Raw genomic sequence first — 26,692 nt, 5'->3', positions numbered from 1 at the left:
ATGTAAATCTAAATCTCAATCAATGTAAATCTAAATCTAAATCTCAATCAATGTAAATCTAAATCTCAATCAATGTAAATCTAAATCTCAATCAATGTAAATCTAAATCTCAATCAATGTAAATCTAAATCTCAATCAATGTAAATCTAAATCTCAATCAATGTAAATCTAAATCTCAATCAATGTAAATCTAAATGTAAATCAATGTAAATCTAAATTTCAATCAATGTAAATCTAAATCTCAATCAATGTAAATCTAAATCTCAATCAATGTTAATCTAAATCTCGATCAATGTTAATCTAAATCTCGATCAATTTAAATCTAAATCTCGATCAATGTAAATCTAAATGTAAATCTAAATCTCAATCAATGAAAATCTAAATCTCAATCAATGTAAATCTCAATCAATGTAAATCTAAATCTCAATCAATGTAAATCTCAATCAATGTAAATCTAAATCTCAATCAATGTAAATCTAAATCTCAATCAATGTAAATCTAAATGTAAATCTTAATCTCAAACAATGTAAATCTAAATCTCAATCAATGTAAATCTCAATCTCAATCAATGTAAATCTCAATCTCAATCAATGTAAATCTCAATCAATGTAAATCTAAATCTCAATCAATGTCAATGTAAATCTCAATCAATGTCAATGTAAATCTCAATCAATGTAAATTTAAATCTCAATCAATGTAAATCTAAATCTCAATCAATGTAAATCTAAATGTGAATCTAAATCTCAATCAATGTAAATCTAAATCTCAATCAATGTAAATCTAAATCTCAATCAATGTAAATCTCAATCTCAATCAATGTAAATCTCAATCAATGTAAATCTAAATCTCAATCAATGTAAATCTCAATCAATGTAAATCTAAATCTCAATCAATGTAAATCTAAATCTCAATCAATGTAAATCTAAATGTAAATCTTAATCTCAATCAATGTAAATCTAAATCTCAATCAATGTAAATCTAAATCTCAATCAATCAATGTAAATCTAAATCTCAATCAATGTAAATATAAATCTCAATCAATGTAAATCTCAATCAATTTAAATATAAATATCAATCAATGTAAATCTAAATCTCAATCAATGTAAATCTAAATCTCAATGTAAATCTAAATCTCAATCAATGTAAATCAATATCTCAATCAATGTAAATCTAAATGAAAATCTAAATCTCAATCAATGTAAATCTAAATGATAATCTAAATCGCAATCAATGTAAATCTCAATCAATGTAAATCTAAATCTCAATCAATGTAAATCTCAATCAATGTAAATCTAAATCTCAATCAATGTAAATCTAAATCTCAATCAATGTAAATCTAAATGTAAATCTTAATCTCAAACAATGTAAATCTAAATCTCAATCAATGTAAATCTCAATCTCAATCAATGTAAATCTCAATCAATGTAAATCTAAATCTCAATCAATGTAAATCTAAATCTCAATCAATGTAAATCTAAATGTAAATCTTAATCTCAATCAATGTAAATCTCAATCTCAATCAATGTAAATCTCAATCAATGTCAATGTAAATCTCAATCAATGTCAATGTAAATCTCAATCAATGTAAATGTAAATCTCAATCAATGTAAATCTAAATCTCAATCAATGTAAATCTAAATCTCAATCACTGTAAATCAATGTAAATCTCAATCAATGTAAATCTAAATCTCAATCAATGTAAATCTAAATCTCAATCAATGTAAATCTAAATCTCAATCAATGTAAAACTAAATATCAATCAATGTAAATCTAAATCAATGTAAATGTAAATCTCAATCAATGTAAATCTAAATCTCAATCAATGTAAATCTAAATGTAAATCTAAATCTCAATCAATGAAAATCTAAATCTCAATCAATGTAAATCTCAATCAATGTAAATCTAAATCTCAATCAATGTAAATCTAAATCTCAATCAATGTAAATCTAAATCTCAATCAATGTAAATCTAAATCTCAATCAATGTAAATCTAAATGTAAATCAATGTAAATCTAAATTTCAATCAATGTAAATCTAAATCTCAATCAATGTAAATCTAAATCTCAATCAATGTTAATCTAAATCTCGATCAATGTTAATCTAAATCTCGATCAATTTAAATCTAAATCTCGATCAATGTAAATCTAAATGTAAATCTAAATCTCAATCAATGAAAATCTAAATCTCAATCAATGTAAATCTCAATCAATGTAAATCTAAATCTCAATCAATGTAAATCTCAATCAATGTAAATCTAAATCTCAATCAATGTAAATCTAAATCTCAATCAATGTAAATCTAAATCTCAATCAATGTAAATCTAAATGTAAATCTTAATCTCAAACAATGTAAATCTAAATCTCAATCAATGTAAATCTCAATCTCAATCAATGTAAATCTCAATCTCAATCAATGTAAATCTCAATCAATGTAAATCTAAATCTCAATCAATGTCAATGTAAATCTCAATCAATGTCAATGTAAATCTCAATCAATGTAAATCTAAATCTCAATCAATGTAAATCTAAATCTCAATCACTGTAAATCAATGTAAATCTCAATCAATGTAAATCTTAATCTCAATCAATGTAAATCTAAATCTCAATCAATGTAAATCTCAATCAATGTAAATCTAAATCTCAATCAATGTAAATCTAAATATCAATCAATGTAAATCTAAATCAATGTAAATGTAAATCTCAATCAATGTAAATCTAAATCTCAATCAATGTAAATCTAAATGTAAATCTAAATCTCAATCAATGAAAATCTAAATCTCAATCAATGTAAATCTCAATCAATGTAAATCTAAATCTCAATCAATGTAAATCTAAATCTAAATCTCAATCAATGTAAATCTAAATCTCAATCAATGTAAATCTAAATCTCAATCAATGTAAAACTAAATCTCAATCAATGTAAATCTAAATGTAAATCAATGTAAATCTAAATTTCAATCAATGTAAATCTAAATTTCAATCAATGTAAATCTAAATCTCAATCAATGTAAATCTAAATCTCAATCAATGTTAATCTAAATCTCGATCAATGTTAATCTAAATCTCGATCAATTTAAATCTAAATCTCGATCAATGTAAATCTAAATGTAAATCTAAATCTCAATCAATGAAAATCTAAATCTCAATCAATGTAAATCTCAATCAATGTAAATCTAAATCTCAATCAATGTAAATCTAAATGTAAATGTAAATCTAAATCTCAATCAATGTAAATCTAAATCTCAATCAATGTAAATCTAAATCTCAATCAATGTAAATCTAAATCTCAATCAATGTAAATCTAAATCTCAATCAATGTAAATCTAAATGTAAATCAATGTAAATCTAAATTTCAATCAATGTAAATCTAAATTTCAATCAATGTAAATCTCAATCAATGTAAATCTAAATCTCAATCAATTTAAATCTCAATGTAAATCTAAATCTCAATCAATGTAAATCTAAATCTCAATCAATGTAAATCTCAATCAATTTCAATCTAAATCTCAATCAATGTAAATCTGAATCAATGTAAATCTAAATGTGAATCTAAATCTCAATCAATGTGAATCTAAATCTCAATCAATGTAAATCTAAATCTCAATCAATTTCAATCTAAATCTCAATCAATGTAAATCTAAATCTCAATGAAGTTAAATCTAAATCTCAATCAATGTAAATCTCAATGTAAATCTCAATCTCAATCAATTTCAATCTAAATCTCAATCAATGTAAATCTAAATTTGAATCTAAATCTCAATCAATGTAAATCTCAATGAAGTTAAATCTAAATCTCAATCAATGTAAATCTAAATGAAAATCTAAATCTCAATCAATGTAAATCTAAATCTCAATCAATCTAAATCTCAATCAATGTAAATCTAAATCTCAATTAATGTAAATCTAAATGTAAATCTAAATCTCAATCAATGTAAATCTCAATCTCAATCATTGTAAATCTCAATCTCAATCAATGTAAATCTCAATCAATGTAAATCTAAATCTCAATCAATGTAAATCTAAATGTAAATCTAAATCTCAATCAATGTAAATCTAAATCTCAATCAATGTAAATCTAAATCTCAATCAATGTAAATCTAAATATCAATCAATGTAAATTTAAATCTCAATCAATGTAAATCTAAATCTCAATCAATGTAAATCTAAATCTCAATCAATGTAAATCTAAATCTCGATCAATGTAAATCTAAATCTCGATCAATGTAAATCTAAATCTCGATCAATGTAAATCTAAATCTCGATCAATTTAAATCTAAATCTCAATCAATGTAAATCTCAATCAATGTAAATCTAAATCTCAATCAATGTAAATCTCTATCAATGTAAATCTAAATCTCAATCAATGTAAATCTAAATGTAAATCTAAATCTCAATCAATGTAAATCTAAATCTCAATCAATGTAAATCTCAATCTCAATCAATGTAAATCTCTATCAATGTAAATCTAAATCTCGATCAATGTAAATCTAAATCTCGATCAATGTAAATCTAAATCTCGATCAATTTAAATCTAAATCTCAATCAATGTAAATCTCAATCAATGTAAATCTAAATCTCAATCAATGTAAATCTCTATCAATGTAAATCTAAATCTCAATCAATGTAAATCTAAATGTAAATCTAAATCTCAATCAATGTAAATCTAAATCTCAATCAATGTAAATCTCAATCTCAATCAATGTAAATGTAAATGTAAATGTAAATCTAAATCTCAATCAATGTAAATCTAAATGTAAATGTAAATCTAAATCTCAATCTATGTAAATCTAAATCTCAATCAATTTAAATCTAAATGTAAATCTAAATCTCAATCAATGTAAATCTAAATGTAAATCTAAATCTCAATCAATGTAAATCTAAATCTCAAATCAATGTAAATCTAAATCTCAATCAATGTAAATCTAAATCTCAATCAATGTAAATCTAAATCTCAATGTAAATGTAAATCTCAATCAATGTAAATCTAAATTTCAATCAATGTAAATCTAAATTTCAATCAATGTAAATCTAAATTTCAATCAATGTAAATCTAAATTTCAATCAATGTAAATCTAAATCTCAATCAATGTAAATCTAAATGTGAATCTAAATCTCAATTAATGTAAATCTAAATGTGAATCTAAATCTCAATCAATGTAAATCTAAATGTGAATCTAAATCTCAATCAATGTAAATCTCAATCTCAATCAATGTAAATCTCAATCTCAATCAATGTAAATCTAAATCTCAATCAATGTAAATCTCAATGTAAATCTAAATCTCAATCAATGTAAATCTAAATCTCAATCAATGTAAATCTAAATGTAAATCTAAATCTCAATCAATGTAAATCTAAATCTCAATCAATGTAAATCTCAATCTCAATCAATGTAAATCTAAATCTCAATGTAAATCTAAATCTCAATGTAAATCAAAATCTCAATCAATGTAAATCAAAATCTCAATCAATGTAAATCTAAATCAATTTAAATCTAAATCTCAATCAATGTAAATCTAAATCTCAATCAATGTAAATCTAAATGTAAATCTAAATCTCAATCAATGTAAATCTAAATCTCAATCAATGTAAATCTCAATCAATGTAAATCTAAATCTCAATCAATGTAAATCTAAATCTCAATCAATGTAAATCTCAATCAATGTAAATCTAAATCTCAATGTAAATCTAAATCTCAATGTAAATCTAAATCTCAATGTAAATCTAAATCTCAATCAATGTAAATCTAAATCTCAATCAATGTAAATCTAAATATCAATCAATGTAAATCTAAATCTCAATCAATGTAAATCTAAATCTCAATCAATGTAAATCTAAATCTCAATCAATGTAAATCTAAATGTCAATCAATGTAAATCTAAATCTCAATCAATGTAAATCTAAATCTCAATCAATGTAAATCTAAATCTCGATCAATTTAAATCTAAATCTCAATCAATGTAAATCTCAATCAATGTAAATCTAAATCTCAATCAATGTAAATCTCAATCAATGTAAATCTAAATCTCAATCAATGTAAATCTCAATCAATGTAAATCTAAATCTCAATCAATGTAAATGTAAATGTAAATCTAAATCTCAATCAATGTAAATCTAAATCTCAATCTCAATCAATGTAAATGTAAATGTAAATCTAAATCTCAATCAATGTAAATGTAAATGTAAATCTAAATCTCAATCAATGTAAATCTAAATCTCAATCAATGTAAATCTAAATGTAAATGTAAATCTAAATCTCAATCAATGTAAATCTAAATCTCAATGTAAATCTAAATCTCAATGTAAATCAAAATCTCAATCAATGTAAATCAAAATCTCAATCAATGTAAATCTAAATCAATTTAAATCTAAATCTCAATCAATGTAAATCTAAATCTCAATCAATGTAAATCTAAATGTAAATCTAAATCTCAATCAATGTAAATCTAAATCTCAATCAATGTAAATCTCAATCAATGTAAATCTAAATCTCAATCAATGTAAATCTAAATCTCAATCAATGTAAATCTCAATCAATGTAAATCTAAATCTCAATGTAAATCTAAATCTCAATGTAAATCTAAATCTCAATGTAAATCTAAATCTCAATCAATGTAAATCTAAATCTCAATCAATGTAAATCTAAATATCAATCAATGTAAATCTAAATCTCAATCAATGTAAATCTAAATCTCAATCAATGTAAATCTAAATCTCAATCAATGTAAATCTAAATCTCAATCAATGTAAATCTAAATCTCAATCAATGTAAATCTAAATCTCAATCAATGTAAATCTAAATCTCGATCAATTTAAATCTAAATCTCAATCAATGTAAATCTCAATCAATGTAAATCTAAATCTCAATCAATGTAAATCTCAATCAATGTAAATCTAAATCTCAATCAATGTAAATCTCAATCAATGTAAATCTAAATCTCAATCAATGTAAATGTAAATGTAAATCTAAATCTCAATCAATGTAAATCTAAATCTCAATCTCAATCAATGTAAATGTAAATGTAAATCTAAATCTCAATCAATGTAAATGTAAATGTAAATCTAAATCTCAATCAATGTAAATCTAAATCTCAATCAATGTAAATCTAAATGTAAATGTAAATCTAAATCTCAATCAATGTAAATCTAAATGTAAATCTAAATCTCAATCAATGTAAATCTAAATCTCAATCAATGTAAATCTAAATCTCAATCAATTTAAATCTAAATGTAAATCTAAATCTCAATCAATGTAAATCTAAATCTCAAATCAATGTAAATCTAAATCTCAATCAATGTAAATCTAAATCTCAATGTAAATCTAAATCTCAATCAATGTAAATCTAAATTTCAATCAATGTAAATCTAAATTTCAATCAATGTAAATCTAAATTTCAATCAATGTAAATCTAAATTTCAATCAATGTAAATCTAAATTTCAATCAATGTAAATCTAAATCTCAATCAATGTAAATCTAAATCTCAATCAATGTAAATCTAAATCTCTATCAATGTAAATCTAAATCTCTATCAATGTAAATCTAAATCTCAATCAATTTAAATATAAATGTAAATCTAAATCTCAATTAATGTAAATCTAAATGTGAATCTAAATCTCAATCAATGTAAATCTAAATCTCAATCAATGTAAATCTAAATCTCAATCAATGTAAATCTAAATGTGAATCTAAATCTCAATCAATGTAAATCTAAATCTCAATCAATGTAAATCTCAATCAATTTAAATCTAAATCTCAATCAATGTAAATCTAAATGTAAATCTCAATCAATGTAAATCTAAATCTTAATCAATGTAAATCTCAATCTCAATCAATGTAAATCTAAATCTCAATCAATGTAAATCTAAATGTAAATCTAAATCTCAATCAATGTAAATCTAAATCTCAAACAATGTAAATCTAAATGTAAATCTAAATCTCAATCAATGTAAATCTAAATGTAAATCTAAATCTCTATCAATGTAAATCTAAATCTCAATCAATGTAAATCTAAATGTAAATCTAAATCTCAATCAATTTAAATCTAAATGTAAATCTAAATCTCAATTAATGTAAATCTAAATGTGAATCTAAATCTCAATCAATGTAAATCTAAATCTCAATCAATGTAAATCTCAATCAATGTAAATCTAAATGTAAATCTAAATCTCAATCAATGTAAATCTAAATGTAAATCTAAATCTCAATCAATGTAAATCTAAATCTCAATCAATGTAAATCTCAATCTCAATCAATGTAAATCTCAATCAATGTAAATCTAAATATCAATCAATGTAAATCTAAATATCAATCAATGTAAATCTAAATCTCAATCAATGTAAATCTAAATCTCAATGTAAATCTAAATCTCAATCAATGTAAATCAAAATCTCAATCAATGTAAATCTAAATCTCAATCAATGTAAATCTCAATCAATTTAAATCTAAATCTCAATCAATGTAAATCTAAATCTCAATCAATGTAAATCTAAATCTCAATCAATGTAAATCTAAATCTCAATGTAAATCAAAATCTCAATCAATGTAAATCTAAATCTCAATCAATGTAAATCTAAATCTCAATCAATGTAAATCTCAATCAATGTAAATCTAAATCTCAATCAATGTAAATCTAAATGTAAATCTAAATCTCAATCAATGTAAATCTAAATCTCAATCAATGTAAATCTAAATATCAATCAATGTAAATCTCAATCAATGTAAATCTAAATCTCAATCAATGTAAATCTAAATCTCAATGTAAATCAAAATCTCAATCAATGTAAATCTAAATCTCAATCAATGTAAATCTAAATCTCAATCAATGTAAATCTCAATCAATGTAAATCTAAATCTCAATCAATGTAAATCTAAATGTAAATCTAAATCTCAATCAATGTAAATCTAAATCTCAATCAATGTAAATCTAAATATCAATCAATGTAAATCTAAATCTCAATCAATGTAAATCTAAATCTCAATCAATGTAAATCTAAATCTCAATCAATGTAAATCTAAATCTCAATCAATGTAAATCTAAATCTCAATCAATGTAAATCTAAATCTCAATCAATGTAAATCTAAATCTCGATCAATGTAAATCTAAATCTCGATCAATTTAAATCTAAATCTCAATCAATGTAAATCTCAATCAATGTAAATCTAAATCTCAATCAATGTAAATCTCAATCAATGTAAATCTAAATCTCAATCAATGTAAATCTCAATCAATGTAAATCTAAATCTCAATCAATGTAAATGTAAATGTAAATCTAAATCTCAATCAATGTAAATCTAAATCTCAATCTCAATCAATGTAAATCTAAATGTAAATGTAAATCTCAATCAATGTAAATGTAAATGTAAATCTAAATCTCAATCAATGTAAATCTAAATCTCAATCAATGTAAATCTAAATGTAAATGTAAATCTAAATCTCAATCAATGTAAATGTAAATCTAAATCTAAATCTCAATCAATGTAAATCTAAATCTCAATCAATGTAAATCTAAATCTCAATCAATTTAAATCTAAATGTAAATCTAAATCTCAATCAATGTAAATCTAATTCTCAAATCAATGTAAATCTAAATCTCAATGTAAATCTAAATCTCAATCAATGTAAATCTAAATTTCAATCAATGTAAATCTAAATTTCAATCAATGTAAATCTAAATTTCAATCAATGTAAATCTAAATTTCAATCAATGTAAATCTAAATTTCAATCAATGTAAATCTAAATCTCAATCAATGTAAATCTAAATCTCAATCAATGTAAATCTAAATCTCTATCAATGTAAATCTAAATCTCTATCAATGTAAATCTAAATCTCAATCAATTTAAATCTAAATGTAAATCTAAATCTCAATTAATGTAAATCTAAATGTGAATCTAAATCTCAATCAATGTAAATCTAAATCTCAATCAATGTAAATCTAAATGTGAATCTAAATCTCAATCAATGTAAATCTAAATCTCAATCAATGTAAATCTCAATCAATTTAAATCTAAATCTCAATCAATGTAAATCTAAATGTAAATCTCAATCAATGTAAATCTAAATCTTAATCAATGTAAATCTCAATCTCAATCAATGTAAATCTAAATCTCAATCAATGTAAATCTAAATGTAAATCTAAATCTCAATCAATGTAAATCTAAATCTCAAACAATGTAAATCTAAATGTAAATCTAAATCTCAATCAATGTAAATCTAAATGTAAATCTAAATCTCTATCAATGTAAATCTAAATCTCAATCAATGTAAATCTAAATGTAAATCTAAATCTCAATCAATTTAAATCTAAATGTAAATCTAAATCTCAATTAATGTAAATCTAAATGTGAATCTAAATCTCAATCAATGTAAATCTAAATCTCAATCAATGTAAATCTAAATCTCAATCAATGTAAATCTCAATCAATGTAAATCTAAATGTAAATCTAAATCTCAATCAATGTAAATCTAAATGTAAATCTAAATCTCAATCAATGTAAATCTAAATCTCAATCAATGTAAATCTCAATCTCAATCAATGTAAATCTCAATCAATGTAAATCTAAATATCAATCAATGTAAATCTAAATATCAATCAATGTAAATCTAAATCTCAATCAATGTAAATCTCAATCAATGTAAATCTAAATCTCAATCAATGTAAATCTAAATCTCAATCAATGTAAATCTCAATCAATTTAAATCTAAATCTCAATCAATGTAAATCTAAATCTCAATCAATGTAAATCTAAATCTCAATCAATGTAAATCTAAATCTCAATCAATGTAAATCTAAATCTCAATCAATGTAAATCTAAATCTCAATCAATGTAAATCTAAATCTCAATCAATGTAAATCTCAATCAATGTAAATCTAAATCTCAATCAATGTAAATCTAAATGTAAATCTAAATCTCAATCAATGTAAATCTAAATCTCAATCAATGTAAATCTCAATCAATGTAAATCTAAATCTCAATCAATGTAAATCTAAATCTCAATCAATGTAAATCTCAATCAATGTAAATCTCAATCAATGTAAATCTAAATCTCAATGTAAATCTAAATCTCAATCAATGTAAATCTAAATCTCAATCAATGTAAATCTAAATCTCAATCAATGTAAATCTAAATCTCAATCAATGTAAATCTAAATCTCAATCAATTTAAATCTAAATGTAAATCTAAATCTCAATTAATGTAAATCTAAATGTAAATCTAAATCTCAATCAATGTAAATCTAAATCTCAATCAATGTAAATCTGAATGTAAATCTAAATCTCAATCAATGTAAATCTCAATCAATTTAAATGTAAATCTCAATCAAGCGGTGACACTACAGCTTCCTTTTGGACCATTGGAGTGATGCTTGGGTGGCAGCCATATGGATTTCCCAAAAGGGGACCAGAACACTGGCGCCCAAAAATATCAAGATCTCAAGAACCAGGGGGTCTCCAGAGCGAAAAACAGTGCGGTTCAGCTCATTGGGACCCACTGCTTCACATACTGTGTAACATAACGAATTAAATGTTGAGTTGGCTTTAAGTTTTATCTGGGAAGTTGCGCTCATGGAGAAGGTAACCCGTTGCATCACTGCACCGTGGCACTCATGGTTTGGGTGTATTGCTACTTATATTTGTGAAGCTCCCCAGCTCATCTCTCTCTATTTTATTCATTATCATTTGATGTTATTCAATAGTGTCTGTAACGACCCTACAATAAATGAAAAAACAAATGTGGGGCTTGTAAATGGCAGACGTTTGGTGGCATATGTTAGGTGGGACTGCACCGTCACCGCTAATCTCCATCATACTCCATTCCAGATCTAGGGAAAGCGGAAGAGGAGACGGTGTTTGATCCAACTTCCTTAGACCCCGAACGCTGCGAAAGCTGCTACGGAGCCGAGACTGAAGATATCCGGTAATTGCATGTCAACCTTTTTACAGTGCTGGGGTTCCTGGCTCCCGCCGGCACTTCCGTGTCACGTGATCGCCCATGGGGCTGTCGCATGACGCAACTGGTGCATGGATGCCAGAAACATAAGTGGAGTAGTTGGCCCACGGATAGGGGCCTTCACCGCCCTCGGATAGTTGGCTGCTGCTGTTTAGCCGCTGGCCAGTTTTTGGTATTGAGCTAGGTGATTAGGAGTTAGGTTTTTTTTTTTTTTTTAGGGTATGGGCTTACCGGTTTCGGGTTAAGAGAACGGCCTTTCTGGGTTACCCTTTTTAGGGTAGACGTCCACGACGATTTGTCCTACACGTCGGCCTGAATTTCCCCTGCAACATACTAAAGTGGCCAGGCCGTACTAGGTATGTCAAAAGGGAGCTGTGAAGGTTATATAGGGGAGCGGATCTCACCCCGGAGATCGTGTGCCAATGGAAATGTCACCGCATCCGGTGACGTTTTGAAGGTGGCAGTCCCTTGTAGCTTACAAATAAACATACCGGTACAATCCCACGCAGCAAACTGTACAGAAAACCTTTTGTAAAGAATGGACCAACTGAAATGGCTTCTTTAAATGAATCAAATTGTGCGGAAAGCAAAAGATCTGTCTGCCATGGGTTCCCTGTAAAGTAATCACACGTGATATTTCTTTGGGGCATTTCAATGGTGAGGGGTTTGCCAATGAAGTGTTTTCTTTCCCCTTGTCCCACCCTGTCCTTATCGGAGAACCAATAAAGATATGGGGGCAGAGGAGAGGGGGCTCTGTCTTTGTAAACTCTTGTTTAAAAACTCGGGTGACATGAGTTTGCCCTCTTTAGATGCTCTGGCAGGTTGGGGTATGGCTGAGATGTTTCCATTTTCTGTGATAGTAGGGTAGACCTATATTAAGTGTGTGTTGGGTGTAATTGTGATCATGTCAAGGAAGCGTTTTTTATTTTTTTTTTTATGATCGTAACGTTAAAATTGTTGGTTATTTGCAAGTTCTGTAGTGCTTGAGGATGCGATCTATCGCGTTAGATAGTGTCCCGTGTGTGTATATCTCTGTCGTGGGGTTTGGTCCTTTGCAGTTATGTTTTAACTCAAGAGTTGCAATTCAAATGATTATAAATATTATTTATATTCTAATATGTTGGTAATCCTTTGCAGACGTTATGCTTGAATATATATTCATACTACTATTATAAATAATGATGTCTCGTGTTGGCTGGGTGGGCTCCTTCACATAATTCTTTCTGCCTTTGGTAGGTAGGCCGCTGACCACAGCATTGTGAGGTCACGTGAGCTCATCAGTGACATCATAACGCAGTGTGTTGGTTAGCTATAAATGCTGGAGCCTGCTAGGGGCAGTTATCAGACATTGGTTGGCATGGAGCAGAGGAGGTGAAGGGTTTCGTTGTGCCAGCATCAGCTTGGTTAACGCCAATAACATCCTGAGAACCAATACAGGTAGAGAGAGGTGTGCAGCTTATTCTAACAAGGGGCAGGGTTGAATTCGGGATGTTTTTTCTTAATTGGGTGAATATTCCCCTAAATCACATAAACAGAGTGACTAGTCGCTCACCTAGTAGTATTAAAAAAAAGAATCTGTCTCGAGTTTCCTAGCTGTTGGCCTCTCCACCCCAACAAGAACGTCGACGGCTGGCGCAAGGTGGCTCTGTCACGTTCCGCGGCTGGCTCGGTTAATTTAAAATTGTTCAACCGTTTCAATTTGTGCTACGAACGATCAAATAAAAATATCACTTGTGAGCACGTTAACAGGTCTGCAACCCTGCCTTTTCCCATTATCTAACAGGATACTATGCTTCCACTACAGCTAGGGATTCTGGGTAATGACATGCAAATGAGCACTCGGTTTCCCCTTTTGCTTCTTATCCATTTTAACATGGGACCCATATAAGCTTCTGCCTGCCGCATTACACAGCTTTGCAGCACAGCCGGGGTTACAGAAGTACAGAGCCTGTAACCTACTCACATGATCCTACCCATGTTTTTCCTTTGCCAGAATATTCTTTAAATCCTAGAGAATATAAAAGCAACTCGCAATACCGGCGATTTACCTTGGCATTTTATGACATAAAGCAGATGACTTTTTGTGCTCGGAGTACACAATGGTTGGGCGCCACGCTGGCATCGCGTTCTAAGCGGATTCGCGTTGTAACGGGGTTGAGCTGTATCATTGTTATTGATTTGTTTCAGGTTTTCCAATGCTTCTGATCACTTTAAGGAGACTTAATATTATGAAAAGTGTATAGGTCAGACAGCACCCCCTTGGAACGGAACGGGTATCAATATATACAAATACCGGTGCAACAGGAACAAAGAGGGACCCCAATTCCCTCTAGGTTAATGGTAAAAAATAAAGGTGGTTCCCAGCACTGAAAACGTATTATTTGGTAAGGGTGGTAACGGGCACGTGTTAAATGATGAAAAAAACGCAATATTTGTTGCTGATAAAAGATATAGTGTGTGTACAGAAAGATGCAATATTCCATCTCATACAAAATATATCCGGTGATACACATCACTCGGATCATACACCAACAAGGACAATAACAGTACGATATATACAGAATATGTATCAAAATCAACACTAGTATGTATGCGCTCCGATACTTATCCACTACAAGGACTCGAGCAGAAAATCCCACGAGCATGGGGCAAGGGAACACGCAATTAAACAAGGGGGGCAACGTTTCGGGGCACTAACCCAGTCTTCAGATCAGTTCCCACGTGTCAAATACAGGTGGCACTTCCCTTCTCCTAAAAAGTGCCCCTCAAAATGCCTAGATCTGCGGCGTCCCAGCTCATCGGAGTCACAGCGCGTGTGAGACGCGTGTAATTGTGTGCTATTACTCATGTTTGTTTCCTTTTGCTCTTTTTCTTCCTGTTTTTGGTTGTGTATCTAGTTTGTGTGTTCACTCAGACGTGCTCATTTTGATACATATTCTGTATATATTCTCCTGCGATTGTCCGTGTCGCTTTAGGACCTGAGTGGTGTATCACATTGTTGACCTTTTTTTGTATGAGATGTAATATTGCATGTTTCTGTACACACTCACATCAGTAACAAATGTTCTATTGTTTTTTTCACTTAACGCGTGTGACCGTTCTTATTAACATATCTCTCGAGTGCTGGGAACCACCTTATTTTCTTAAATTAGATTATGATTCTAGAATGTGTTTCCTAGTTCTTTGCAGTTATTGTTTCACACATTCTGTCACTCGTAATAACATGGTTGTGTTATCTGGTTCCTCGCAGGTGTTGTAACTCCTGCGATGATGTCCGCGAGGCGTACCGAAGGAAAGGCTGGGCGTTCAAGACTCCGGACTCCATAGCCCAGTGTAAGCGGGAGGGTTCAGCCAGAAGATGGAAGAGCAGAGGAACGAGGGCTGCCAAGTGTACGGGTTTCTAGAAGTCAACAAGGTAAGTGCTCCTCACACGTCTCCCATATTAAGACCAATGTGACTCGATCGTCAGATCCTGCTCCTGCCTTGTAACACCATATATACAGGAGGGACTTCATAATCTTGTTACTAGGGGAGAGAAAGTAGGAGGCGTAGGACAAGACTTCACCCGTATACTTTAATATAAATAGTGTCCCTCCGAAAACAATAAAAATGACTTATTTTTATATCTGACACTAAATTGTTTTATTCTTTTACATGTAGATATATACTAAAAGGAGAATGAAATCATAAACTAGTGTCCTAATATGTTTGGTAATGAGAGCAAAGTCCTTGGCGCACTATCAAGTGCATACACCTGATAAAACAGTCCTGTTGTTAGAGAACTGTTGAGAAATTGTCCACAAATTGACTTCCTGGTTTTCTTTAGATGTTTCCTGATCTGTAATCAAAGAAGACAGGAAACCATTGCGCAGTATCTCGTGTATATTGAAGCCTCATTCACACAGCTGCTAGATACTTACATCTAGATGGGTAAACGTAGGCCTTAAAAGGTATCTTTAAACCGGCTGTTGGTATCTGTCACCGGGTTCCCCACTGGTGTTGCTCCCGCTCCACAGGTGCCGATCCGCCCAGTGATACACAAAAGATAAAAAAGCCCAATAGTGTGGTACAGTACAGTTTAATAAAACAAATAAAAAGACCAACATATAATGCACTCACATGCTATATGGTCTGTCTGCACGATTTACAATGTGCCGTCCGCAAGCATGAGGGGCTGGACCGTGGTGTGTGCGGAGGCTGGATCCTGCGTGTATCTCCTCCTCGCGGCCGCAAGTCAGAGCGCCAGGTCCACCTCAGATGTCGTCACTTCCAACAGCAACCTTGTTCGGTAGAAACACCTGTCCCCAAAGTGGCAGCAAAGTGGGTGAGCTCTTCAGGGCATCTCAGCTAACAGCAGACACTTTACACCAGGTGTCACTTTGGGGACAGGTGTTTCTACCGAACAAGGTTGCTGTTGGAAGTGACGACATCTGAGGTGGACCTGGCGCTCTGACTTGCGGCCGCGAGGAGGAGATACACGCAGGATCCAGCCTCCGCACACACCACGGTCCAGCCCCTCATGCTTGCGGACGGCACATTGTAAATCGTGCAGACAGACCATATAGCATGTGAGTGCATTATATGTTGGTCTTTTTATTTGTTTTATTAAACTGTACTGTACCACACTATTGGGCTTTTTTATCTTTTGTGTATCACTGGGCGGATCGGCACCTGTGGAGCGGGAGCAACACCAGTGGGGAACCCGGTGACAGATACCAACAGCCGGTTTAAAGATACCTTTTAAGGCCTACGTTTACCCATCTAGATGTAAGTATCTAGCAGCTGTGTGAATGAGGCTTCAATATACACGAGATACTGCGCAATGGTTTCCTGTCTTCTTTGATTACAGATCAAGAAACATCTAAAGAAAACCAGGAAGTCAATTTGTGGACAATTTCTCAACAGTTCTCTAACAACAGGACTGTTTTATCAGGTGTATGCACTTGATAGTGCGCCAAGGACTTTGCTCTCTTTACCAAACAATTTGTTTATAGCTATATGGATTAGCTTGTTTATAGTCCTGGGCAGCCCATCCCCATACTCTTCCTTAATCTGATGGTGTGGGGTCTATATCCATTTATTATATATATATTGTATAGTATTTATTCATAATACGTTTATCACATTATTGTCACAATATATTGTTTGTTTCACTTGTTGTATATATCAATTCACTATACACATAATTCACAATAGGTTGAGCGCTTGGTTGTAGTTTAGTTTCTCTTTCTCACCATATTAGTGTCCTAATATACATAAAAATGTGTATCCATTTATACACATATATACACACGTATATTAATGTATTTGTAAACATGTAGGTATTCAGACGTCTGTCTGTATATTGATGTATACAGTATGTAGATGGTTAAAACATGCAAAAATATATAAATATCGTGTGACGAGTGAGAATTAAAATGTGCGAATAAGTGTGAAAAAATAAAATACTGCACATTCCAAATAGAAAAAAATGTATCTACAGATGTATCAAAGAACAAAAAGTGGGGAAGAAGTGCCACGAAATGATACACTGACTTCCAAAGTCTCGTAACTTAAAAGGAAATCTTCATTACTAAACAAGCGTGAAAAACTGCACTCGCGTGCTAGATACCCTTTAACCCTTCCACTGCCAAGGGTACTTTGCAAAGCAACTACAGCGGAAGAGTTGAGGAATGTTTGGGTTGAGGGCAGCAGCAGCAGTGTCACAGGTGCAGATAACACATTGTTGCTCTGCTTTGCGTTCGGTGTACATGCAGAGAAGTGCCAAACTGTCCCGCATGCAGGCGTGGAATTGTAAGCATTTCCTGCCCCCCAGACTGGATTCCTTGGGAAACGCTTCGGCAAGCTTCAAAGGGTTAAAAACGTCGCTAGAGGAGTCTGCCATTTTGCCAGTTCGCAGCTTTCAGCTGCTTGTCCCATCTATAGTCTCCAAAAGAAAAGCCGTTCCCTTTATAAATAAATGTATCCCCCCACGTCTCCTGGGTATGATGCTGGGGGTCTCCTGAGCTGAACCGCGTTGATTCCAGCTTCGGGGACCCCCTGCACCCTGAGATTCTGACCTCTAAAGGTGCTGCCGGTATGTAATGCGGGATTAAAGGTTCGGAGGCCAATAGGAAGCCACAAGGGATGACGTTGGCCAGCTGGACCTTTAAACTTCCATATTGCGTGCCCATCCGGGGCCCTCTCAGAGGTAAGTACCTCTGGGAGCAGGGGGTCCCCGGAGCTCGAATTAACACCATTCAGCTCTGAGGACCCCCTGCTTCCCAACTAGGGTTAAAAAATAAATAAAAGTAAAGACTTCAGTGGAAATTAGCCTTAAGCGAAACTAGCGATTTTTGTGGAGCATTTTGCCAATAAGCTCGTCCAGAGGCATGGAGTCCCCCCATGACGAATCGCGGGCAGAGCCTTACTCCCACTCATATGGCACATTCCACGCTTTGCGAGCTCGGGCGACCCTTTCGCCCGTTCCTAGTTCTGCGGGAAGGTCATTGCAGGTGTTCGAAGCCATAACCAAACCAATGTGTTTCTTTGCAACAGGTCGCTGGAAACGTTCACTTCGCGCCCGGGAAAAGTTTCCAGCAGTCCCATGTCCACGGTAAGTGAGGCCTTCGGGTGACCTGTCGTGTTGATATTGGGTCATGTTCGATGGCTGGCGAAAGACACCTCCTGTGGCGCTGAGGAATGGTTTAATTGTGATTGCAGACAAAGTTCTTTTCTTGATGGATTCCTCAAGAGAAAAAGAGAAAACAAGCATACACACTGTGGGGTCCTGAGTCTGTATGGGGACTGCACCTTAGTGTTGGGGGGTATCACAGTTACAGCATGAGCTGCCAGGTGACACAGCAGCAAGGCATTGTGGGGAGTGACTTTGGAAGCTCCCGCAGTGAGTAAGAGTGATTTACCCCACTCCCCCTCTCCCACTGCTGCCTTCACACACTGAGGGGCAGTTAGGTGGTTTATTAAGCATATGTTTTCCCCACAGGCTCAGGACCCTTTACTGCCTGGGATCACTCACACAGTGTAATTAGTGAGATGGCGATGAGATTTATTAATTGGGAGTTTTGGGGGACTATTTTCTAGCAGAGGGAGCACAGGGTAACAAAGTTTGGGAAATGCTGGTCTACACCATAAAACCCATTGGGAAAGACTATAAAAGACCACCATATTTACAACTTGGAGGAGAGGGGGATATGAGAACGTTCTAACATATGGAGGGTTCCAACAAAGTAGAGGAAGGAAGCCCACTGTATCTCAGAGAAAAGTGTTGTAACAAGAAGCCACGCTCGGAAACTGGGGGGTGGAAGGCTCCGTGAAAATGTGAAGTCGTTCGTCACGGAAATGGTGGTATATTTGTGGAATTGGCTCTCAGCAGAAGTGGTATAAGGCTAATGTAGTAAGAGGATTCAAACATGCTTGTGATGGACATTAGGCCATCGTAAATATGAGCGCCAAGGATCTAGTAGGGTTGGAGTTCGACAGCCGATAGGAAAATGGACAGACTGGGTGGGCAAAGTGGTTCTTGCAACAAGATTTACACTGACCAAAACAAGGGGTTGTTTAACCAGGATGCTCTAGTTACCCAAAAGAATTAAAGGTTGTGTACTAATGTCAGTCTCTGCTGTCTTATCTTAATCAGGACTGTTCCGTGTTGTATAATTAAGACCTCTCCTCTCCCCTCTGCCTACTTTTCTGTGCAGTACACGCAGTTGAGAGTAAGTGTTACAGAATACTGTCTATTCTCCATCTCGCTATACCTATTCTGTACAGGGGGCTTTGGCAAGCTGACTTTGGGACCAATTCATTCAAGACCTCACAGAATTGTGCCGTGTTCATTATGTAGTTATTGCATGGCTAAACAGGGCCAACCTGCCTTTTTTGGATGCACTTCTGTGAGAGATGTACATTTGCTAAACCCATTAAGCAAATTCGCGGGAAGCCATTTGTCCACTGCGGCGGCCGGTGCGGGAAAATGGTGGTTTCCACTGACCGTCTTTGGAGCACGATCTGCTTCTCAAAGTTGCGTCCCACAATGCTTTGCGTAGCGCTAAGAACTCCATATGTCGCCACCCCCAATATCCCACTGCTGTACACCAGGCTGGGGAAGAAATCCACTTGTCCAGTTTGTCCAGCTCTGTTATGATGTAGAAAGAGGATTGTACCTTGTTAGCCGGTAGAATAGACACTACAAAAGTAGTGTAGAAGTCCTCAGTGGTTAAGTCGTGGTTGTGAGGTGCGCTGGCTTTTAGGAACACAAGTCCTGCTGGGATTTTTTTTAACTAAAATCTGCCTGAAGAGACCCCTGGTTCTGAGAGCTAGCTCTTCTTAACCACAAGTTGGCCATTAAAGGTTTCACTTGTACCCTATGTTTGTCTGATGTATAAATAAGTAATTTAGTATGAATTAGTAACAAGTCCAGGGATCGGGTCAGTTGTTTAGCAGTTTTGAGAAAATACCTCAGGCGGCCATTTTTAATTGCCTACAGGAAAAAAAGCTTTTACAGCAACATTGTGCTGAAATGCTGCAGTGAGGATACTGGAACTGCACCTCCAACGCAGCAATTCTCTCCCCAAAAGTAAAATAAATCGTGTGATGTGGCAATGCATGCCCTGATTTTAGGGGTTTCCATTAGGAAGAAGGTAGAATTCAGTTAGGATTATTCTAGATCTTGGGTGATTTTTAAAGATGAAATCTTCCCTAGGAGCAATGTGTGCTAATGACAGTGACCTGTTTAGGGGTCACATTGGTTTATTGTCTTTTAACCAGAAATATTTAGTGAGCGGAGACCTGGGTGGGGGATGATTTTCCTCTGGCTGCTCCCTTTTGTCTGATGGCACTTTGTGTTCAACATGAGTTTGCACAGGCAGAGCCCCCTCTCACCCTCCCCTTATCTTTATTGGCTCTCTGATAGGGACATCGTAGGGGGAGGGTAAACAAACCCCTTGATTGACAATGGCTCCCCATCCAGAGGCCCAGAACAAATTAATTTTCACAGAATTAAAGCCGCCAATCTTTGCTTTTAGCACAGTTAAAACTTTTTAGGGAAGCCAATTAGACTATTAAATGCTTTATCAAGGTTGCATTCGGGTCGGCAACATGGCACTGCACCTGTAAACCCACTAATCTTTCATTAAGTCGCACGAAGGCCTGCAATCCAAGTATAACTAGCCATTTCTGATCATTCAATTCACCATGCTACAGAAGAACTTCAGCTCCATGTAACCTTTCTTTTATCTTGGCTCAGGGTCTTCAGTTGCATATTGTGGACAGCACGTGCGATGGAAAACCTTCTAAAGACAAATCCAGTAGATCCTTTTCCTCTTGCAAGCTAAACTTCCTCTGCTCCTCTTTCCTTGTTATGGGGAGGGGCTTATAATGGTAAACTATAGGGCTGTTATAAAAACACACACACACACACACACACACACACACACACACACACACACACACACACACACACACCTATGAATTTTGAGGACGCTGCTCTTCGTCGCATTATGATCGCCCACCTCCGCTACCGCTTTTATGATCATTAGCGTCCTCAATGCAGAAGGGTTACTCTCAGAACAGTGCATAGAAGCCCCAATATAGAATGTCCAATATGACATTACTTGATACATTATTTTTTTTAATTCCAAATATGGGTCATTTAGTTCAATTGTTTGACCAAACATGCATCCTTGTTAAGGTGACCCTTTCATCAGGTACCTTCACTACCAATGTTATACTTTATGCTTTGTATTTCCTCCACTGCATAGGTTAGAATTTTTCAACCAGGGTTCCTAGGGGCCCCTTGGGTTCCCTGGGCATCCCTAAGGCTGCGGTCCCAGTGCGTTCTGTAGCACGCACGCCCGAGGGCGTGTGCACAGCGCTTCACCGCAGATCGCGGCCCTGGGAGAGAGGGAGCGTTTGTGACGGGAGGGGGCGTGGTGGGCTTTTTGCGGGGGCGTGGCCATCACCATGACCTCACGTGGCTGGTCTGCCCTCATTGGATGAACCGCTGGCGGGGGCGTGGCCACGTCTCCGTCGCAAGTTCCACATACAAAAAAATTCTATGTGTGAACTTGCAGTACAGCGCGGCTGCTAAATGCGCACCGACGCATGTACTGGGCCCGGTAGAACGCACTGGAATCGCAGCCCTAATGGTTCCTTGCAATTTTATGGTCTTGAAAATTGTACTAAATACAGAAGAATTTCCAATGCATCTGATCTCAGACGCGCTATTAGAGAGGGTTGGGGTTCCTTACAGTGCATCTGATCTCAGACGCGCTATTAGAGAGGGTTGGGGTTCCTTACAGTGCATCTGATCTCAGACGCGCTATTAGAGAGGGCTGAGGTTTCTTGCATAAATAACATTTATCCATTACATTTGTTTAGGGCGGTGAATGGGGCAATGTTTGTTAATATAGTGTTTTCTTTCCCCTTGGCTCACACTGTCCTTATTAGAGACCCAATAAAGATAGGGGGCCGGGGAGGGCTCTGCCTGTGCAAACTCTTGTTGAACACATGGTGACATCAGACCGAAGGGAGCAACCGGAGGGAATCACAAAATTGCTTTATCTGGCTTTATTCTCCACCGTCTGAGAGGCAGTTGGTCACTTGTACGTTACAGGCGCCTCTTGTATGTAAGCGGTTAATGCAATTGTGCTTTATGAAGATCTGTATATATCTTTTTCTTTTCTATCGACAGTTCACGATCTGCAGAGCTTTGGACTTGACAATGTGAGTATGATCAGAAATAGCATTATTAGACCAGGAGTGGCTAACTCCAGTCTTCAAGGGCCACCAACAGGTTAGGTCAGGGGGGCGCAAACTGGGGGCACAAGATTTATTTGGGGGGGGGGGGCACGTCGGTTATAGAGGCCCCGCGCTCTTCCCCCCCAAAGCATTTAAATTTAGTGCCAGGAAGCGCCCGTGGCCTCTAACTTATTTACCTTGACTTTGGGCGATGCGTTGCCGTGGCATAAAATGACGCCGCAGGTTGACATAACATCACATGACCCCGCGGCGTAATTTGACGCCAATTGTTAGGTATGGGGGGGGGCGCGCGAGCACTAGGGCTGAGCAGGCAGAGGGCGTAGCGCAGAAAGTTTGCGCACCCGTGGGTTAGGTTATAAGGATATTCCTGCTTCAGCACAGGTGCTGCTGCCATTCTGACTAAGTACCAATGTAAAGGGGTTTTGGCTGCACACCACAATATAATAAATACATACAGTTTACCGGTGCTGCTGGTTATAGGAAGTACCTGCCAGGCAAATTCCAATGTACACTGAGGAAAAATGAGAGATCCAGCGCTCCACGGATTTCAAGATAAATGAATTTATTGTGCCACACGACGTTTCGACCAACAGGTCTTTTTCATTAGGCCTAATCACTTGAAAAAGACCTGTTGGTCGAAACGTCGTGTGGCACAATAAATTCATTTATCTTGAAATCCGTGGAGCGCTGGATCTCTCTTTTTTCGCCATTCTGATTAAGCCACTGATTGCGCGACCTGTGCTGAAGCAGGGATATCCTGAAAACCTAGCCTGTTGGTGGCCTTTGAGGGCTGAAGTGGACCACCTATGCGTTAGTTTGGTACCAGAGCGAAACCATTGCCCTGTGGATCAGCGATGTAGGAAATGGTCCAAAATGTGTTGGAGAAATGTTAACTGTTTTCCAAAATTAAATTCCCTGCTAAATATTTCACCAAGCATCACCATGCTAATATCGGGAAATTTGCCTTAGATTTGGGGGCTTTCAGCGAAATACCACCACTCTGTGAGCGAACCCTTGTTTCCGTATTTATAGTCTCTGCATTACGTGATTGTAGAGTTATTAGCATATTAAACAGTTATAGTGCACATTGGCCCAGATCCACACACTGGTGCTGATCTTTAGCACGCCTCCACTCCCATTCATATCGTTAGGAGTATGGCCGTGCTAAAGCTTGGCACCCTTTTGTGTATCTGGGCCATTGACTTATTGCTTGGAGCATCGCGTTCGAGCTGTGACTCAGCCGCGGTTATATTCACAACTCCAGGGTACGTTTTGCTTGGTTCCTGACCTCATGCAAAGTTTTCGCACATCTCTACGGACCAGATTTGATAGAAAAGTGTTACATTACAATGTGCCTTCACACCTGCAAATCCTGTTAAGCAGGGCGTTGGCTTGACATGTCGCCTCACATTGCTTCGATTTGTAAGCTCTGTCTGGGCAGGTCTTGCTTCATGTTGAAGGTGTATACCAGGGGTCTTCTACTAGTTCTCCAAAGAGGTCAGATCAGTAAATGGGCGACAAGGGTTATTTCAATGTCATTTTAGATGCATCTACATAACATCTGTACCATATATATTTACTTTACCTTAACTTACAAGTGAGTTTCGGTGTGAAAAACACTAAGTAACTGGTATGAAATTAGCAAGTCCATGGGCCACATGAAGGTCCCGCGCCAGACGCCAGTTTGAGTCGTGGTGTTATACCCTTCTGTATTTTACATGGCATATCAGGAGTGCCGTATATTAATACTAAATGTGTTCTTTCAGATAAATATGACGCATCACATCAAACATCTTTCCTTTGGGAGGGATTATCCGGGCATCGTAAACCCACTTGATGGCACCAGTGTCGACGCCAGCCAAGGTAAATATATTTCAATGTTGATCATGTGCTTTTGGATTCATATCGAAGGAGATCTCGACATTCATTCACTCTGTAAACTGTACAGTTGGGCAATATACCGATATGATGTAATACCGCGGTAGTAAAAATTACGATAAGTTAATATTCGCATTTATTATAGCGGTATTGGTGTTTGCTGTGGACGTCAATGGAGGTTTTAATGGACAGAATGTGACTTGCAGTTTAAAGGTGCAAACACAGCCAGAGAAAAAAAAGCATCACCCAGATGTGACCCCTTAAACATGTCACTGCCATCAGTACACTTTGGCCCTAGGAAGGATTGTCTCTTTAAAATGTGTCCGCTTGATAAAAGGCAGATCTGTCATTGTAAATAGGATGCGAGACCGCTCCTTCACTTCCCATCCCTTGAGTTTTGGGGCACGCCTTGTCCCTCAGAAGATCGCTTTGCCATGTGTTTGCCCTTTTCCTCTTAAAGGGGCAGTGTCTCCTATGATCAAATTATGTTTGAGGTCGCACCGGGGTGATTGCATTTTTCTTACCAGAATCCAATACCTGGAAATATTTTTAACTCAATTTGTTTTTAGTTTGGAGACACTTGGGAGGGGTTTGAATAGGCGGTAACATTTCTTCCGGCACCAGAAGGGGTCTTATGACATAGCACTGCTTGGTAAATGTCCTTTCGTGCTTCCTTGATATACAAACACACCATTACATGAAAATATTCAATTACTGTCTTCATTAATTGGGATATGGCCTTACTTTTTGAGCCAAAACAAGTAACAAAATAATTTCTCTGGGAACATTCATCATAGAAACATTTAGCAAATCAGATCCATTCTCACCACTTACTGAAACGGCGGGTCCAGGCCGGTTCTATGCTTTTTTCTTTCTAGGAGGATACAGATACTTATTACTAAAATGCCTTGTGGCTTCTACAGCGACCATGTGGCCCTGAACCCCTCGTCCCTTCACAAAGCCCTTGTGACATCCGGCACAGGCCCTGGCACACCAGAGGGTTGTCGTGACTTAGTCCTCGTTTTGTAGGGAGAGTTCGGGCTGACGCCCCCACGGTGCAGCCTGAGCAAAGCGGAAGTGGGGGCCATCCCGTTTTTGTTTTCCTGGTCAAGCCATAAACTCACCTGGAAACGGAGAGAGCAAAGTGGTTACCAGTATGGATACAGATCACAAGAAATACTGGTTTATGGTTTTCCGTACAAACTCCCACTGGAAAAGAAACAAGGCATTCAGTCCGACATGTTTGACTCCATGCGATTTCCATCCAGTCCATGATTTCTAGCGCTAAACCGTGCAAGATGATTGACAATATAGTGCAAAAAATTACGATAATGCGCTCTTTAATCGGTGAAAAGATGAGCGTCCCGCATAAAAACAAATAAATCCTACTTGCCCAAGCTGCAGGGACAGATAGTTAAGATTCTCTCACCCCAAGAGAAAAGATAGTCGCAGTGAAAAACATACCCTATAGCGCTGGGAAGACAGACAAACAAAATACAGTGTAATCTGTGTGTGAGCAGACACCTCCCATCTAAATTAGGGCATTTACAATCAAATGTCAATAGAACAAAATGGCGCCCGCCTCTGGTGAAGCCCTCCTTTTGGGATTGGAGATATGCGTAGATGTATTTCTGTGGGATCCCCTTCTCCACACCTCAATGGTCTGGGTAGAGACTGTAGCTCGTGGGGTGTGGATCACAAAATGGGGAGCGGAAAGCCGGCGCGCGCACATAGTGATGCAATTTAATCACCAAATGGAAAATGGTAAATATGCACAGTGCCCTTACACATATGAAGAGGAACTCACAATTGAATACAACAGACTTTGTGTAGCTGCTGGTATCTCACCGCCGTAGCGTTTGAGTCCACTTCCGCGTCACGTGGTCTAGTGATCTCGTCTCGTGATACCAGTTGCCGGCTCAACCCGGTCTGATTCCACGATTCCGTAACTGCTCACTTGTTCTTTAAGGAGAAAAAAGAGTGAACGCTTAGTGAGCAGGTACACAATAGACGAATCAGACCGAGGGGCAACACTGAAATATTCTTGTAAATTCCCTAATTTAGAGGGGATGTGTCTGTTCACACACAGATTGCACTGTTTTTTGTTTTTC

The 26,692-nt window shown here is 35.3% G+C and overlaps 1 protein-coding gene across 1 annotated transcript in view; it reads left to right on the top strand.

The window, feature by feature from the left end:
• LOC142475392 (endoplasmic reticulum-Golgi intermediate compartment protein 3-like) overlaps nt 1-26,692 on the top strand; it is a 61,472-nt gene that overhangs the window by 20,808 nt on the left and 13,972 nt on the right. Inside the window, 7 exon segments of the mRNA XM_075581309.1 lie at nt 11,819-11,915; nt 15,199-15,287; nt 15,290-15,363; nt 18,486-18,543; nt 19,646-19,660; nt 22,636-22,667; nt 24,470-24,566. Coding sequence (XP_075437424.1) covers nt 11,819-11,915; nt 15,199-15,287; nt 15,290-15,363; nt 18,486-18,543; nt 19,646-19,660; nt 22,636-22,667; nt 24,470-24,566 — 462 coding nt within the window.

Source organism: Ascaphus truei, unplaced genomic scaffold, assembly GCF_040206685.1.
Source record: "Ascaphus truei isolate aAscTru1 unplaced genomic scaffold, aAscTru1.hap1 HAP1_SCAFFOLD_1204, whole genome shotgun sequence".
NCBI lineage: Eukaryota > Metazoa > Chordata > Amphibia > Anura > Ascaphidae > Ascaphus > Ascaphus truei.
The sequence above is the reverse complement of the archived record's forward strand: the minus strand, read 5'-3'. Positions and strand labels throughout refer to the sequence as shown.